The sequence below is a fragment of the Oncorhynchus tshawytscha genome, linkage group LG09, assembly GCF_018296145.1.
Source record: "Oncorhynchus tshawytscha isolate Ot180627B linkage group LG09, Otsh_v2.0, whole genome shotgun sequence".
Lineage (NCBI taxonomy): Eukaryota > Metazoa > Chordata > Actinopteri > Salmoniformes > Salmonidae > Oncorhynchus > Oncorhynchus tshawytscha.
In genome coordinates this window covers 23,140,686-23,155,538 of record NC_056437.1, presented here as the reverse complement: position 1 = coordinate 23,155,538, position 14,853 = coordinate 23,140,686, and the positions used below count along the sequence as shown (strand labels likewise).

The 14,853-nt window shown below is 42.9% G+C and overlaps 1 protein-coding gene across 1 annotated transcript; it reads left to right on the top strand.

Moving 5' to 3' along the window:
• The first annotated feature begins 6,711 nt into the window (after positions 1-6,711).
• LOC112257607 (eukaryotic peptide chain release factor subunit 1) lies at positions 6,712-14,391 on the top strand. The gene is made up of 11 exons (XM_024431303.2): positions 6,712-6,875; positions 7,222-7,330; positions 9,783-9,958; positions 10,166-10,305; positions 10,585-10,723; positions 10,810-11,000; positions 11,129-11,258; positions 11,356-11,538; positions 11,653-11,717; positions 11,950-12,097; positions 12,885-14,391. Exons 2-11 carry the CDS (start codon positions 7,245-7,247, stop codon positions 12,965-12,967), a joined length of 1,341 nt encoding a protein of 446 aa, XP_024287071.1. The 5' UTR covers positions 6,712-6,875; positions 7,222-7,244; the 3' UTR covers positions 12,968-14,391.
• Positions 14,392-14,853: the final 462 nt, after the last annotated feature.

Sequence of the window (14,853 nt, the reverse complement as noted above, 5' to 3'; positions counted from 1 at the left end):
ACATTTAAACGTGTTAACCCTCGCAAGGCTGCAGGCCCAGACGGCATCCCCAGCCGCGCCTCAGAGCATGCGCAGACCAGCTGGCCGGTGTGTTTATGGACATATTCAATCAATCCCTATACCAGTCTGCTGTTCCCACATGCTTCAAGAGGGCCACCATTGTTCCTGTTCCCAAGAAAGCTAAGGTAACTGAGCTAAACGACTACCGCCCCGTAGCACTCACATCCGTCATCATGAAGTGCTTTGAGAGACTAGTCAAGGACCATATCACCTCCACCCTACCTGACACCCTTGACCCACTCCAATTTGCTTACCGCCCAAATAGGTCCACAGACGATGCAATCTCAACCACACTGCACACTGCCCTAACCCATCTGGACAAGAGGAATACCTATGTGAGAATGCTGTTCATCGACTACAGCTCGGCATTCAACACCATAGTACCCTCCAAGCTCGTCATCAAGCTCGAGACCCTGGGTCTCGACCCCGCCCTGTGCAACTGGGTACTGGACTTCCTGACGGGCCGCCCCCAGGTGGTGAGGGTAGGCAACAACATCTCCTCCCCGCTGATCCTCAACACTGGGGCCCCACAAGGGTGCGTTCTGAGCCCTCTCCTGTACTCCCTGATCACCCACGACTGCGTGGCCATGCACGCCTCCAACTCAATCATCAAGTTTGCGGACGACACAACAGTGGTAGGCTTGATGACCAACAACGACGAGACTGCCTACAGGGAGGAGGTGAGGGCCCTCGGAGTGTGGTGTCAGGAAAATAACCTCACACTCAACGTCAACAAAACTAAGGAGATGATTGTGGACTTCAGGAAACAGCAGAGGGAACACCCCCCTATCCACATCGATGGAACAGTAGTGGAGAGGGTAGCAAGTTTTAAGTTCCTCGGCATACACATCACAGACAAACTGAATTGGTCCACTCACACAGACAGCATCGTGAGGAAGGCGCAGCAGCGCCTCTTCAACCTCAGGAGGCTGATGAAATTCTGCTTGTCACCAAAAGCACTCACAAATTTCTACAGATGCACAATCGAGAGCATCCTGTCGGGCTGTATCACCGCCTGGTATGGCAACTGCACCGCCCTCAACCGTAAGGCTCTCCAGAGGGTAGTGAGGTCTGCACAACGCATCACCGGGGGCAAACTACCTGCCCTCCAGGACACCTACACCACCCGATGCTACAGGAAGGCCATAAAGATCATCAAGGACATCAACCACCCGAGCCACTGCCTGTTCACCCCGCTGTCATCCAGAAGGCGAGGTCAGTACAGGTGCATCAAAGCTGGGACCGAGAGACTGAAAAACAGCTTCTATCTCAAGGCCATCAGACTGTTAAACAGCCACCACTAACATTGAGTGGCTACTGCCAACACACTGTCAATGACACTGACTCTACTCCAGCCACTTTAATCATGGGAATTGATGGGAAATGATGTAAATGTATCACTAGCCACTTTAAACAATGCTACCTTATATAATGTTACTTACCCTACATTGTTCATCTCATATGCATACGTTGATACTGTACTCTATATCATCGACTGCATCCTTATGTAATACATGTATCACTAGCCACTTTAACTATGCCACTTGGTTTACATACTTATCTCATATGTATATACTGTACTCGATATCATCTACTGTATCTTGCCTATGCTGCTCTGTACCATCACTCATTCATATATCCTTATGTACATATTCTTTATCCCTTACACTGTGTATAAGACAGTAGTTTTTTTTGGAATTGTTAGTTAGATTACTTGCTTTTTATTACTGCATTGTCGGAACTAGAAGCACAAGCATTTCGCTACACTCGCATTAACATCTGCTAACCATGTGTATGTGACAAATAAAATTTGATTTGATTTGATTTGGCAGAAGTCATGCTGGATTGACAGCATGGCCAATGTTGAATGTTTATCCTTTTCAGCTTGGAAAAGAGAGCATTAAACGCAGAATTAAATCACACACCTACTCCACTGAATACCAGGCTAGTGATTGATTTGCAATGAATGCCTGCAGTTAGCCACTGATTCCTTACAAACCACTCATTGTTGAATTTGATTTCCAACTTGTTGTGTAATGTTTATGTCCAATGGCCGATGAGCACCGTTTGGTTTTATCTATAATTTCTCTTCATATGACAAGGGTTGAAAAGGATTTGCCAGTAGATTGTCGACTTGATTCATGATGACTTGCTTTACTAGCTAAGTTTTGAAAGTATGATGATGTTGACATGATCAGTCCAATCAAAGCTACAGTAGATATAACGTGATTCAACAATTTTATCTGTGGCCAATGACCTTGAGCCTTCTTGGATGGGCACTTCTAATGTAACAATATGGCAGCACCCAAGGGGCTTGACTTTTCAAGCACTGCCCGTAGGTTTTGCGTTGACATAGTGTCCCCATGAGTGACAGAACACTGAGCCAATCACGGCGCAACTAGATAACATTACCAACCCCTACGCTCTGTATTTTCCACTGGCTGCCCCACCACCACAGAAAGAACTGAGAGGCTGAAACACCTGTATTTTGCAGCTGCCTTATTCAAGAAAGCAAAATAGAGACCATGTTTGTATGCAGCTTTCTTAAGTCAGTGATTTTATTTGTATGAAAACTGATACAGTGGGGCAAAAAAGTATTTAGTCAGCCACCAATTGTGCAAGTTCTCCCACTTAAAAAGATGAGAGCTCTGTAATTTATCATAGGTACACTTCAACTATGACAGACAAAATGAGAAAAAAAATCCAGAAAAATCACATTGTAGGATTTTTTATGAATTTATTTGCAAATGATGGTGGAAAATAAGTATTTGGTCAATAACAAAAGTTTATCTCAATACTTTGTTATATACCCTTAGTTGGCAATGACCGAGGTCAAACGTTTTCTGTAAGTCTTCGCAAGGTTTTCACACACTGTTGCTGGTATTTTGGCCCATTCCTCCATGCAGATCTCCTCTAGAGCAGTGATGTTTTGGGGCTGTTGCTGGGCAACACGGACTTTCAACTCCCTCCAAAGATTTTCTATGGGGTTGAGATCTGGAGACTGGCTAGGCCACTCCAGGACCTTGAAATGCTTCTTACGAAGCCACTCCTTCGTTGCCCGGGCAGTGTGTTTGGGATCATTGTCCTGCTGAAAGACCCAGCCACGTTTCATCTTCAATGCCCTTGCTGATGGAAGGAGGTTTTCACTGAAAATCTCACGATACATGGCCCCATTCATTCTTTCCTTTACACGGATCAGTCGTGCTGGTCCCTTTGCATAAAAACAGCCCCAAAGCATGATGTTTCCACCCCCATGCTTCACAGTAGGTATGGTGTTCTTTGGATGCAACTCAGCATTCTTTGTCCTCTAAACACGACAAGTTGAGTTTTTACCAAAAAGTTATATTTTGGTTTCATCTGACCATATGACATTCTCCCAATCGTCTTCTGGATCATCCAAATGCCAAATCCTCTAGCAAACTTCAGATGGGCCTGGACATGTACTGGCTTAAGCAGGGGGACACGTCTGGCACTGCAGGATTTGAGTCCCTGGCAGCGTAGTGTGTTACTGATGGTAGGCTTTGTTACTTTAGTCCCAGCTCTCTGCAGGTCATTCACTAGGTCCCCCCGTGTGGTTCTGAGATTTTTGCTCACCGTTCTTGTGATAATTTTGACCCCACGGGGTGAGATCTTGCGTGGAGCCCCAGATCGAGGGAGATTATCAGTGGTCTTGTATGTTTTCCATTTTCTAATAATTGCTCCCACAGTTGATTTCTTCAAACCAAGCTGCTTACCTATTGCAGATTCAGTCTTCCCAGCCTGGTGCAGGAAGACCCAGAGTTACCTCTGCTGCAGAAGATAAGTTCATTAGAGTTACCAGACTCAGAAATTGCAGGCCAAATAAATGATTCACAGAGTTAGTAACAGACACATCTCAACATCAACTGTTCAGAAGAGACTGTGTGAATCAGGCCTTCATGGTCAAATTGCTGCAAAGAAACCACTATTAAAGGACACTAATAAGAAGAAGATACTTGTTTGGGCCAAGAAACACAAGCAATGGACATTAGACCGGTGGAATTCTGTCCTTTGGTCTGATGAGTTCAAATGTGTGGTTCCCACCGTGAAGCATAGAGGAGGAGGTGTGATGGTGTGGGGGTGCTTTTCTGGTGACACTGTCAGTGATTTATTTAGAATTCAAGGCACACTTAACCAGCATGGCAACCACAGCATTCTGAAGCAATACGCCATCCCATCTGGTTTGCGCTTAGTGGGACTAACATTTGTTTTTCAACAGGACAATGACCCAACACACCTCCAGGCTGTGTAAGGGCTATTTGACCAAGAAGGAGAGTGATGGAGTGCTGCATCAGATGACCTGGCCTCCACAATTGTAACGCTCGAAGAGTGATGGGTGTGGAGTCAGGCGCAGAAAGCAGAGGATTCGGGAAAACGCTTTATTCTCCGTACAGTAACAGCGCACAAACAGGTGACGCCCGAAACACAGGCGTAAAACACTCCAACAATGTACTAACTGGTACATACACTGTACAGCGGCAATCCCAACAAAAAACAGGAACACTCCTTGACAAAACAGCAAACAAACCCGCACGAACACAGGCAGGCTAATTGAACTTAAATAATCCCAACCCCCAAAAAAAAAACGACAAGGAACAGGTGAAACCAATTAGACTAAACAAAACGAAAAGGGGAAAAAGGGATCGGTAGCAGTTAGTAGACCGGCAACGACGACCGCCGAGCGCCACCCGAACGGGAAGGGGAGCCACCTTCGGTGATATTCGTTACAACAATCCCCTGACTTCAATCCAATTGAGATGGTTTGTGATGAGTTGGACCGCAGAGTGAAGAAAAAGCAGCCAACAAGTGCTCAGCATATGTGGGAACTCCTTCATGACTGTTGGAAAAGCATTCCAGGTGAAGCTGGTTGAGAGAATACCAAGAGTGTGCAAAGCTGTCATCAAGGCAATGGGTGGCTTCTTGGAAGAATCTCAAATATAAAATATATTTAGATTTGTTTAACACTTTTTTGGTTATTACATGATTCCATGTGTTATTTCATAGTTTTGATGTCTTCACTATTATTCTACAATGTAGAAAATAGAACAAATAAAGAAAAACCCTTGAATGATTAGGTGTGCCAAAACTTTTGACTGGTGCTGTATATATAAATTGTTTTATTAAATGTTTTGCTAAATAGGTGGGACTCAAAACAGGTGGGGCTCTGCCGCACCTGCCCTGAATGACTGGTCGCCACTGACTGTCGACAGCTCATATGAAATACACATTAACCTTGACTAGCCAGCCTACCGTAAGGTCGTAAGTATCTAATGGAAACCTGTACTTCCTCTAGATAGTCACGTTTGATCGTCTTCTCGGCGATGGATCGCAATTGTCTTATTAAAGGGGAAGCGTCCTATTATTCTCAAAATGACATTCTTCGGAAACAAAACTGAACGCAACTAATATAATTTCTCAAAACATAGATGAATGGCTAAATTACATTAAACAGCCAATACATATCATAATAACCAAATATAGCCTATTAATAACTGCATATAGAGAGAAAGCATGCCAAAGTAGAGCTTGACAGCTTGTAGTCCTAAAAAACTGAAATTAGTTACCTCTGGTTCGTTCAGCCATTCCTATAGGGAAAATTTATGAGGAAATAATAGGTTTTGGCATTAACGCCGAAAGACAAGCTTAGGAGATCTTATCCGTTTTATTCTATGAGATAATATCAGTCAACAAATATGACCTTTAAGAATTGTAAATCTCAGTGGTAGCTGTTGAAAGGAGGATGGCTCATAATAATGGCTGGAAAGGCGCAAATCAAATGGCATCAAACAAATAGAAACCATTTGTTTGATACCATTCCACTAATTCAACTCCCTTTCCAGCCATGACCACGAGCCTGTCCTCCCCAATTAAGGTGTCCCCAACCTCCTGTGGTAAAGCCTTTAGTGTTTTATTTGATTACATAAATGCTTCAAAATTCACATAAGTGACATTAGCTGATGAAGATGATCTCATAGATCAAAACGTATCAGATCTCCATACTTTTCCACATAGGCCTTGGCCAACAAGCATTGGTGGATTTCGTGTCTACAAAAACACGCCATTACTATTGCTCTCTATAGGCCCTTCATGATCCCAATGCATTTAAAAACTACACCATGTCAAGTCCAGTAGAAATTGTGTTTGGGACAGTAAGAAAAACAGTTAACATTGGACCCTGTCATAGTCTATGAATAGAATCCAGAGTTTTATCTGACCAGGTCAAGAGAACAGGAAAAACTCCAGCCCCCTGAAAAGACTTTTGCCACATCATTTTTGAACCTGTGGTGCCAGCTCTGAGTCGGTTGCTTCAGCCTTACTTCACAAACGAGCCCATTGATTACTCTTCTTAACATTGGGTTTTAAACCTACACCTTACCTCAACCCTAACTTTAACCACACTGCGAACCTTATGCCTAACCCTAAACTTAAATTAAGACCAAAAAGCACATTGTTGTTTTCATAAATCTTTAAGATTTAGCCAATTTGACTTTGTGGTTGTGGTAACTAGTGGAAACCATTGGTATTGGTACTTATTTTTTATCTGCTCCACCCACCCACTGTTTAGCCCAATGAAAAATCTCTAAATCAACCGTAACTATGGCGTTTCCAGGAAGTGATCTCCAACCGGAATTATTCCAGCCGCCTCCCCAACATGACATGAGGGCCCATCGCACCATGCGTACTAGCAAGAACAAACCGGCTTGAGTGGAGCTACTACTCGACAACGTCAGGGCTGACGACAACTACTAAATAGCTGTCATTTGAGAGATAAAGTGCAGACAAAACGGCGCTTTGGGGCAAGTACAGTTGCGTTGTTTTTGAGTGGTCATTTTGGGGATTTGGTGTTTGGTTCATATGCATATTATCGTTCTAATAACTTTGACATTATTCAGCAATACTTGAGCAGGTGGACTCTAGGGCCTGAGTAGGATTTAAAAGCCAGGATATTTTCCAACCGAGACAGACACATCACCCGTTTGCTGACTAGATCAAATGGACTAATATTATCGTCCTTGCTGTTGTGGAAATAGTTCGATTTTTTAAAATGTTGCTATATTTGTCATGAGCCTTAGCACAAGTCGCCCGTGTTAACTAGTTATCGCAGTCCGTCTTTTAATGCTGCCACTACTACTACCCTTCCAGGTCCTGAATAGACAACGGAAGAAATGGCGGACGACCCCAACGCAGCGGATAGGAACGTGGAGATATGGAAGATAAAGAAGTTGATCAAAAGTCTGGAAGCTGCTCGGGGGTACGTGTGGACATGACAAGTGTATGGGGTTGTCAGTGACTTTCTTCGTCTCATTGAACCAGTAAACAAGGGGCTAACTTAGTAGCTAACTAGCTACTACCTATGTGGAAGCTAGTACAAGGCCCATACAAATTAACGTTATCTAGCTAGCAAATAACGTTAATAGTTTTAGTATTTATTTCAACGCGTAACTAGCTGGTTAGCTAACCAGCTAGATAACGTTACGTAGATCAATGCCAAGTTATCTAGCTTGCTATTAGTTGTGTAACTAGAATGACTTCTTTACCTTCAGCTACCAAGCTGGCAATGCGTACTAGTGGTGTCTGACATTCACAGTTAGCTAGCTGATAATACAATCTGAATCTACACTTTGTTTTGATTTTAACAATGTCATAGCTGATGCCCAACGCAATCTAGGTAGTCTACATTTAAAAAATGAGTGACAGTGGACAATTTTGCTGCTTTAAAGTAACATGTGATGTAATTTCAGGCAGGTTTTTGCTGACCTAGTCTTTACCAGTCAGTGTCACATAAATAGGCCTTTAATAGCTGGCAATAGACCTGTCACTCAGCCAGAGTAGCTGACAATGTAGTTTAATTTAGAGCAAAGGGTCAAGGAATTCCTAAGCATTACTTTTGACCTGGATCCAACTTGGGAAGTTCGCTTAGCTAAATTCCACACCTGACTTGTGCATGAGCACTCTTTCGCCCTGGGTGGTTATCTATATAGTCCAGTGGGTCAAATTGTTTAATGAATTCAGTCAGTGTACAGAATACTGTGACCCTCACCCCCTTGACTAGGAACAGCAACAAGTTTGTATTGTCAACATTGTGGGCAAAACAAAAATGTGGAAATATGAAGACTGGGAAGGTCACGCTCCCATTAGGCCTGTGGTAATGTCCTCATCTGAACCTGCCATAAGAGCTCGCCTTAGAGCGGTCGGGTTTGATGCTATAGTTGAATAAAAAGGACATGCCTGGCTTGCTTGGGAAAACCGGATACATCTAGGGCAGGTTAAGCAAGTCGTGACCTGTGGTTTCTGTGTAGGTCAGTGGGTCAAGTTGTTTAATAATGCGTTCACCTAGTGCACAAACTACTGTGACCTTCACCCTCTTGACTAGGTACAACAACACGTTTGTAATGTCAACATGGTGGTCAAAACTCCAAAAAACGTGGAAATACTACTTGGGCAAGGTCACACTCTCACTATAAAACCGTCTATCTTTTTACAATCAGGGCCAAGTCTTAATGCTATGTATGTTTTTGTAGGTATGTGTTAGTGCTTTAATACAGTACTAACAAGTAATTGTTAAAATATTGTTCATGCAAAAAAATCTCTGGTTGGTAATTAAGTCAGTCTGGATGCGCGCAGGTCTGGATGCGCGTGCATGTCTGGATGCGGGCATGTCTGTACATACGCGTGGGAGATATGACGAGGAGGAAAATTGCTGCTGGGCTTAGTTATGTTCCCTGCAAGCTTGATCTGATTGATTGTTAATTATCGTGTGTTGAGTTACCCTTGTGTAGAACTTCCTGATTTAAAAGCATTTGCAGAAACCTAAAATATTAAAACTGCTCACATTCTTGTGTTGAGAACATTTGTAATGCTGTTACCAACTCTGTTACATTTGTAAGCCTGTAAAATTTTTATTTTTAATTTTTATGTAGATGCTAGCCATGGCGTGACCTTCACCTACTTTAGTAATTTCCTCATCTGAAAACCGGTCGTAAGAACTTGCTTTAGAGCAGTCTGGTTTGATGCTATACTTGTATGAAAAGGACATGCTTTGCTAAACAGGACTCCTTTACATGAAAGGCAGGTTAAGCAAGACAACCTGTTGTTCCTTTTTGAAAATATATTTATGTATTTTTGTGTGTACTTTTTCGTGAAATCCAATTGCTAGTTAGTCTTTTCCCATCGCTGCAGCTCCCGTACTGACTCGGGAGAGGCGACGGTAGAGGGCCATGCGTCCCCCGAAACACGACTCTGCCAAGCCGCACTGATTCTTGACACAGTGCTCACTTAACCCAGAAGCCAGCCACACCAATGTGTCCAAGGAAACACAGTACAACAGGCGACCGTGTCAGCGTGCATGCTAGAGCTCGATGGGACAAGGACATCCCGGCCAGCCAAACCCTCCCCTAACCCGGACAGCGCTGGGCCAATTGTGCTCCGCCTCATGGGTCTACTGGTTGCAGCTGGCTGTGACCCAGCTCAGGATCGAACTCGAATCTGTAGTGACGCCTCGAGCACTGCTAACCAGTGCGTTAGACCGCTGCGCTACTCGGGAGACCCATGTTCCCTGTTTTTACAGTTGTAAAAGTTTAAATAAATAGCTTGCAGACATCATTTAGCCTGAGTTACTTTGCAACTTATTTTACAACTCGAAGGAAGTGTTAGAATATGCCTTGTTTTTAAAAGTGGGTTTAATGCAATTTATCTCCTCTCAGGAATGGCACGAGTATGATATCCCTGATCATCCCACCTAAGGACCAGATCTCCAGAGTGGCCAAGATGTTGGCTGATGAGTTTGGCACTGCATCCAACATTAAAAGCAGAGTCAACAGGCTCTCTGTGCTTGGAGCCATCACATCTGTACAGCAGAGACTCAAACTCTACCATAAAGGTATGTGAAGTCAGGTTGTAACTATCTCTCCTGTATGAAGTCATTTGGGGTGGTCCTGGCTGGGTTATGGCCATTTCTCCATTCATTCTAGTGGTCTAGAATACAAGCCTTTTGCTACACCCGCAACAACATCTGCTCAACACGTGTATGTGACCAATACATTTTGATTTGATCTCTGAGCTTCAACTTATTTTTTTTACCCTGCAGTGCCTCCCAACGGCTTGGTTGTGTACTGTGGCACCATTGTGACTGATGAGGGCAAAGAGAAAAAAGTCAATATTGACTTTGAGCCTTTTAAACCAATCAACACTTCTCTGTATCTCTGTGACAACAAGTTCCACACAGAGGTAAGGTTGTTCAACACCCCTCTGTCCAATATTTTCTCACCTCACTATATATTTCCCATTGGGCTATTTGACTGGGAAATATGGAGTTTTGGATTGCATTGCACTATCGAAACAACACTTTTAACGGTATCACGATTGTGTTGCTTGTTTTGGTGAAGAAACTTGGCTTTGTGTGTGTGTAGCGTGACGTTAGGTATAGCCAAAACAGTCAAAATATTGACCACCTTTATAATTAGATTTTAAAAATTATATTACATGCATTTTCTGTCTCTCTCCCAGGCTCTTACAGCATTGCTCTCAGATGACAGCAAGTTTGGTTTCATTGTGATTGATGGAAGTGGCGCCCTCTTCGGAACCCTACAGGGCAACACCAGGGAGGTGCTGCATAAGTTCACAGTGGACCTACCCAAGAAGCACGGTAAAAGCCCTACATTCACATGCGCTCATGAACACAATTACAGCCTGTCCCCACACAACCATGTATAACAAACAGCTCTCTTTCAGGCAGAGGAGGACAGTCTGCCTTGCGTTTTGCTCGTTTGAGGATGGAGAAGAGACATAACTACGTGCGGAAGGTGGCAGAGACGGCAGCCACGCTTTTTTTGTGCAACGACAAGGTCAACGTAGCAGGCATGGTCTTAGCTGGTTCAGCTGACTTCAAGACGGAGCTCAGCCAGTCAGACATGTTTGACCCGGTCAGTAACTCCAGACCCACCATTCCAGGTCTTTCTGGTGCCATTGTCAGCATTGCCATTGTAGCATTTATATGGCTGCTATGTGATCTGTTTGTTCACTGATGAATGTTTGACTCGTGTCCATTCAGAGGCTTCAAGCTAAGATCCTGAAGCTGGTTGACATATCATATGGTGGGGAGAATGGCTTCAACCAGGCCATTGAACTGTCCGCAGAAGTGCTTACCAATGTCAAATTCATCCAGGAGAAGAAACTAATAGGTACTTTTATTCAGTACATCTGATCTGTTGTTAATTTGCATGAATGTCTACTCCATCCTGTTGTCATATTGATAATATAGAGGACCTTTTCTCCCAGGACGATACTTTGATGAGATCAGCCAGGATACGGGGAAGTACTGCTTTGGGGTGGAAGACACACTGAAAGCCATGGAAATGGGTGCTGTTGAGATCCTGATTGTTTATGAGAACCTGGATACCATGAGATACATCCTACGTTGCCATGGAGCAGAGGGACTTGCTATGGCGGAGAAGGGTACCGGTATGTAAATGTGCTCGACACACACTACAAAATGCATCCTGTTGCGGGATTCTTGTCTTAACATGTTTTTATTTCTTGCCCCTCTGTTCTGTTCAACCTCTTCTACTGATTCAGATGAGAAGACGTTGTATTTGACGCCAGAGCAGGAGAAAGACAAGTCTCACTTCACAGACAAAGAGGTCAGTGAGGAGTCATTATCTTTCCATAACCATCACAAGTGTATGAAGGAATTTCTGTTGTGGTCCCAGATTTTCTAGAGGACCTTAAAATGTGATGTAAGCAAAATTGAAGAGAAATTGAATCTACTTCCTGTGTTCGCATCCACCACTTTTACATGGAGAATTCTCATCACAAAAGGATCTCCTCCAATTTTTCCTGTTCAACTTTTTGGTTGTGGGTTTATTTCTACAGACTGGTCAGGACCATGAGCTGATCGAGAGCTTGCCATTACTTGAATGGTTCGCCAATAGCTATAAGAAGTTTGGAGCCTGTCTGGAGATTGTCACTGACAAGAGCCAAGAAGGATCCCAGTTTGTAAAAGGCTTTGGTGGAATTGGTGGTAAGGGTTTAAGTATACATTCACAACTAAATGCTTTTACTATTTTGGGTGGGTTTATTCTGGGTTCATGCAAATGAATAAAAATGTCGGTGTAGATTGGCAGCGTAATGCACCTCTGCAGAGTAATTATACTGAACAAAAATATAAATGCAACAATTTCCAAGATTTTACTGAGTTACAGTTCATATAAGGAAATCGGTCAATTTAAATGAATACATTAGGCCCTAATCATGGATTTCACATGGGGCACTCTGTTTACAATGTTGACATCAGCAAATCACTCGCCCACACGATACCATACACGTGGACTGCGGTTGTGAGGCTGGTTGGACGTACTGCCAAATTCTCTAAAACTACGGAGGTGGCTTATAGTAAAGAAATGAACATTAAATTCTCTGGCAACCGTTCCGGTGGACATTCCTGCATTCCGCATGCCAATTGTACTCTCCCTCAACTTGAGACATCTGGCATTGTGTTGTGGAACAAAACTGCACATTTGGCTTTTTATTGTCCCTAGCACAAGGTGCACCTGTGTAATGATCATGCGGTTTAATCAGCTTCTTGATAGGCCACCTGTCAGGTGGCTGGATTATCTTGGCAACGAAGAAATGATCACTAACAGGGATGTAAACAAATTTGTGCAACATTAGAGAGAAATTAGCTTTTTGTGCGTATGGATTTCTGGGATCTTTTATTTTAGCTCCATCAACAAGGGACCAACACTTAACATGTAATGTTTTTTTATTTTATTGTAAGACTGACTATATCTTTTATTTAATTTTTCCAGGGATCTTGCGGTACAGGGTGGATTTCCAGGCCATAGAGTACCAAGGAGAAGACGATGAGTTATTTGATTTGGATGACTACTAGGTAGTTGAGACTGACGTGAGGGGAAAAAAATATTCATCAATTGGAAGGCTTTCCCTGATTTGACCAAGACTGGTGGAGGGAAAGCAAGTCATCAGGAGAGAGACCTAGACCTTCAAACAAAAGAGATAGACGTGATACCGTATATCAATGGATCCCTGACTTGAAGCAGTGACTCCATCTCCTGTTTGGAGGGAGCTTGTCTTGGTTTGTTTCTCTCCACTTAATGACAGATTCAAAGTGACTGACAGCAAGGCCATGCTCCTCCTGCCTGCTTGGCCTGCTTTAGGCCACAGTGATAGAAACCTGTTTTTCTCATCACTCCCTACTTTCTTCTTATCAATGCAATTTCCCTCTATCTTTTTTGTCTTTTTTTACTGGTACTTGCTGCTGTTGAGTTTTATGAGATTCTGATTATTTTGTTTTCATTTTTTAAATAAAATGTATGTAGTGGGCAGGGAAAAAATAATTCAATTGGAACTGCTTGACTTCCATATCCTGCCTCCTATCTTTAATTCAGTATCTGCTTTGTTTTGTCCCATTTTCCCCTCTGGTAATTTATCCACTGTTGCAGGTGCTGTACTCTGAGCCTATACTGTTCTCTTGTACCTGTTTTCATTTTGAGGACCTGTGTCCTTTATTACTCATACAGACTTCCCAGAGCTGAGATTTAGAATTGTACAGCTACATTGTCTGTTTTTATATTGCCTTGTACACTACACACCCTAACCAATCTGTCTCATTCAGTATAATGAACCATGCCCTCAGTGCAGTGCACCATGCATACTTTCATGTTCCCCAGAGGCATCTGTGTCCAATGTTAACTGTGATTGATTGTCTGAATTGCACAGTGACAGGAAACTGACCAATCTGAGAGCTAGTGTGGTTGTTGTTAGGCAGTTGTGTGTGGCTTGACTTCCAGGCATATTACTGGTATGAGTAATCCTCTAGTTCTATCGACATCAATTGAAACTTGAATGTGGATACTGCCAATACAAAAGTTGAGTGCAGCCCCTCTCCCCCCCTTACTGTTACATACTGTTGGATTGAAAGACTCCTGCCAAGCTCTGTTTCTCCCTACCAACAAGTCACAGAACATTTTGGTCAGAGGCACTGGATGTTTATTTGGGGGTATTTGTGGCTTGCATGGTCTAAAAAAAGAAATTGTCAGCCTGAATGTGAGCTATATATATAAAAAGAAGAAGCTTTAAGGGCCTTGACTATTGTCTGAATCTGGCACGTAAGAATGGTGTGTTGTGATGGTTCTGCATAGTTCATTTTGGGGCACAGTGAGCAGTTTTATCTAGTAATGAATGGGATGAGTCTACTTTGCAACATCAAGCCCATATTATGACATTTTCTAGATTTCATCTATTCATCTGTCACCATTTTGTATGAGACGTATTAAATGTCCTCATTGTTTGCAAGTCTGGTGTCAAGACTTTTGGTTGTCCCAGTGGATGTCCTATATTTACAGAAAATTAAGATTGTGGGAGCTATTTCTACATATTACCTTTTTTTAACTTATTTTAGACAAGTCAGTTGAGAAGAAATTATTACTAACAATGACTGCTTACCCTGGCCAAACCCTAACCCAGATGACACTGGGCCAATTGTCCACCGCCTTATGCGACTCCCAATCATGGCCAGTTGTGATACAACCTGGAATCGAACCAGGGTCTTTTTTTCACCTTTATTTAACCAGGTCGGCCAGTTGAAAACAATTCTCATTTACAACTGTGACTTGGCCAAGATAAAGCAAAGCAGTGTGACACAACACAGTTACACATGGAATAAACAAACATAGTCAATAACACAATAGAACATCTCAAATGTATTTATATAGCCCTTTGTACATCAGCTGATATCTCAAAGTGCTGTACAGAAAC